This window comes from Takifugu rubripes, chromosome 7, assembly GCF_901000725.2.
Source record: "Takifugu rubripes chromosome 7, fTakRub1.2, whole genome shotgun sequence".
NCBI classification, from domain to species: Eukaryota; Metazoa; Chordata; class Actinopteri; order Tetraodontiformes; family Tetraodontidae; genus Takifugu; species Takifugu rubripes.
This window is the reverse complement of record NC_042291.1, coordinates 17,060,620-17,063,674: the sequence shown is the minus strand read 5'-3', so window position 1 is coordinate 17,063,674 and position 3,055 is coordinate 17,060,620. Positions and strand designations below refer to the sequence as shown.

At 50.3% G+C, this 3,055-nt stretch overlaps 1 protein-coding gene across 1 annotated transcript; it reads right to left on the bottom strand.

Moving 5' to 3' along the window:
• Positions 1–435: 435 nt before the first annotated feature.
• On the bottom strand, positions 436–2,843 carry LOC101068787 (cbp/p300-interacting transactivator 3-like). Its single transcript, XM_003976871.3, has 2 exons — positions 2,628–2,843; positions 436–2,003 (listed from the first exon to the last, which is right to left on the bottom strand). Exon 2 carries the CDS (start codon positions 1,996–1,998, stop codon positions 1,186–1,188), a length of 813 nt encoding a protein of 270 aa, XP_003976920.2. The 5' UTR covers positions 1,999–2,003; positions 2,628–2,843; the 3' UTR covers positions 436–1,185.
• Between the last annotated feature and the right edge of the window lie 212 nt (positions 2,844–3,055).

The following is a 3,055-nucleotide window of genomic DNA, read 5'->3' as shown; positions in this document are numbered from 1 at the left end:
TTTAGAGAATCACTGTTTTACCTCAGCGGGACGTTTTTGTTCACCTGCTGAAGCCCATTTCTCCAGCCGCCCACTGGAGAAACAGCAGCACCATCTTGTCCAGTGGAACTCGTTAAGGCCTTGATTAATGCGCACTTTAACGCTGCTCTCTCCTCCCGACCGCACGTCTAAACTCAAACGCTGGAGACCAACCAGTCTAAAGTATACTGCCTTTTTCCCCCCACATAGAATGTCACAAAGAAAATGTTGCATTTGTTTAAAGCAGGAGTTTTTGACTATATTCTTACAAGACATAAATATATGTTTTGATACATTTCTACAAAAGGCTTGAAAGAAACCAGGATTTTAACATCAAGCTGAGGTTAGCTTTAGCGCTTAGCAGGCGCCCCACCGCCCGGGGGAAGAACCGTACAATGAATAAAAAAAAAACAGGTCACACTTCTATCCAGGTCATCTTTATTGATCCTCCATACCCCTCCTCACAAAGAACCACCGCCCAAAAATTATCTACAAAAAAAGGCAGGGGACAATCTAAATAACCAATAAATAACAATCTGCGCGATTAAGGCGGTTCTGCACCTCTGATAGAACACAACAGCGCGGACACAACAGCTTCTTACAGTACAAGCAGGTCTGAGAACGTCACATTTAGGAAGAAAGCTCTTAAAAAAGTGACCTGAGGTTGAATGAAAACATGGGACAGGACAGAGAAAGAAAAGAGGCTCCTTTTGGTGACGTTCAGATTCAGTCTCGAAACCAAAAAAACAACAGTGAACTTTCATTTTCTGCCCCGACTCTTGGAAACAAATCAAATCTGATCGTAAATGGATCCAGTGATCTCCAGTTGATCTGACGTCCCAGGCAGGAATAAATAAACTGGTGGTTCTGGTGACTCCAGGCGACGCTGCTACAGTGTTGATGGTTGCAGATTCTCAGTGTTTCTTCATTACATTCATGTCCAGGTTGTTCCATCCAGCATCTGGCCACAAGTGCGTCCGTACCTCAAGCACCGTGTGACATCACCCTGGAGATATCCAGAGTTCTCCTCACTGTAGCAACTTGGCTTTCTTGTACAAGGACGTGCTCACAAATCTAAAAAAAAAAAAAAAAAAATGCACCGTCTTTCACCCTGGAAAATCTGGACTCCAAATCCTCACTTTGGCCTTTGGAAAACCAGGTCCCAGATCAGCAAGTAACAGTGCTGGGCTGCTGTTTGCTGACAAAGTCTGAGATAAAGTCAAACTCATTCTGTCCCAGAAAGAGTTCTGGCAGCTCTTGGACCCGGTCTAAGCCGAGCTCCATGACCAAAGAGGTCAAGACGTCCTCGTCAATCATGTCAGCGTCCATTCCATTCAGGGCCAGCGTTGGCCCAGCCATGTGCTGCATGCTAACCAAATGGGTCGGGTTCATGCGGTACTGGGCTGTGGCCCCCATGTGGTTGGCGGCCATAGGCCCCAGTGGGTGTCCGTGGTACTGCGTGTTCAGCTTCTGGAGCTGCATGCTGGCCATGAGCTGCTGAGACGTGAGTCCCCCGTTCATGAACTGTTGCTGCTGGTGCTGTTGCTGGTGCTGCTGTTGCTGGTGCTGCTGGTGCTGCTGTTGCTGGTGCTGCTGTGCGTGCACGTGATGCTGCTGCTGCTGCTGCTGCTGAGGATGATGATGATGATGATGATGCTGCTGCTGCTGCTGCTGCTGCTGCGGCTGCTGCTGCTGCTGCCCGGTGTAAATCATGTTACTGGATGTCATATGGTGGTGGCCCACCTGGGCCCCACTCATGGGTCCACCCACCAGGCCCTGCCGTTGCCTCATAGTGGTTTCAATGGTGGCCTGGGCACTGCCATAGTGCATCATCTGACCACCGGGCAATGTCCTCACGCCCTGCTGGGCGGCGTGCTGCTGGTGACCTGCCTGCATGCCACCGTTCATGCCCATCCTGTAACCGTGGAGACTGGCACCAGCCGAGTTGTGATTGATGGGCATCATCATATGGTCTGCCATCGCTCCTGAGCAGAGTAAACACGCGATTAGAAGTGGCGAACAGACAAACAGCACGAGCACGAGCACGAACAATCGCAGCTCCAGTTCACGCCTCAACTCACGTGATTAATCCACATCGAGCTGGAAATTTCAGATTAGCACCAAGGTCCCTAGCCTACACCTGGCTCTCGGCTCTCTCGAGCCACCGAACAAACGCCCCGGGTGGGTTTCCAGACTCGGAGACATTGTTTTGTGTGCGTGATTTACGCACGAAGCATCGCTGAAATTAAAAACGCACACGCGGCTCTTCCGTCTGTCATGCACGACAGTGCGAGTGGGATTTCAATGAAAGCAACATTTGACGCACGCCAGCGCGTAACAAAGAAGCCTGACATCATGCGACATCTCTCCAGCAGCTGAATCACCACATTTGGAACCAGGCTCGGACACGCGCGGCTTTCGCTCTTTTGTCTCTTTATTGGACCCTTTTCATCCCATAATCTCCAACTGTGGCATCATGTTGGACACCAGAGAGATTTTCAAGACAGGAGAGCGCGAACAATGGAGCAGGAGCAGCCGCTCGGAACACGAGCCCCAACCAGAAAAACGCCAAATTTCACAGTCAGAAATGGAGGATACAAATCACTCACCCTGCTCCTTTTTCACAAAGTTACGCGACTTTGCGTCTATCGACGCACTTCCGTGCACAGCGAAGCTCCTCTGGATCTGCTCGGGATACTCCTTAAAGCTTCATGCTCACGCGGGGACGGCGCACAAAGACTGCCGCATCAGACCTGCTCACGACTGCCTGGTTTCTGGGTCAACTCGGAGATTATGAACATCTAAAAGCTGCGAGGTGGAGCCTCGTCCTGCGCGTCTTTGTTCCGATTGGCCCCGTTTCACACAATTGTGCAGGGGCGTAGAGAGAAGGGCTGTGACGCACGAGCCAATTTAACCCCCCCCCCCCCCCTTTTATTTTGGCATCTTGTTCGTCTAAAATAGTCGCAGAAGTTTGAAAACAGCCATAATTTCACCATTCATCGAACCTGGTGTAATATTGAATCCAGATATTGTTCAG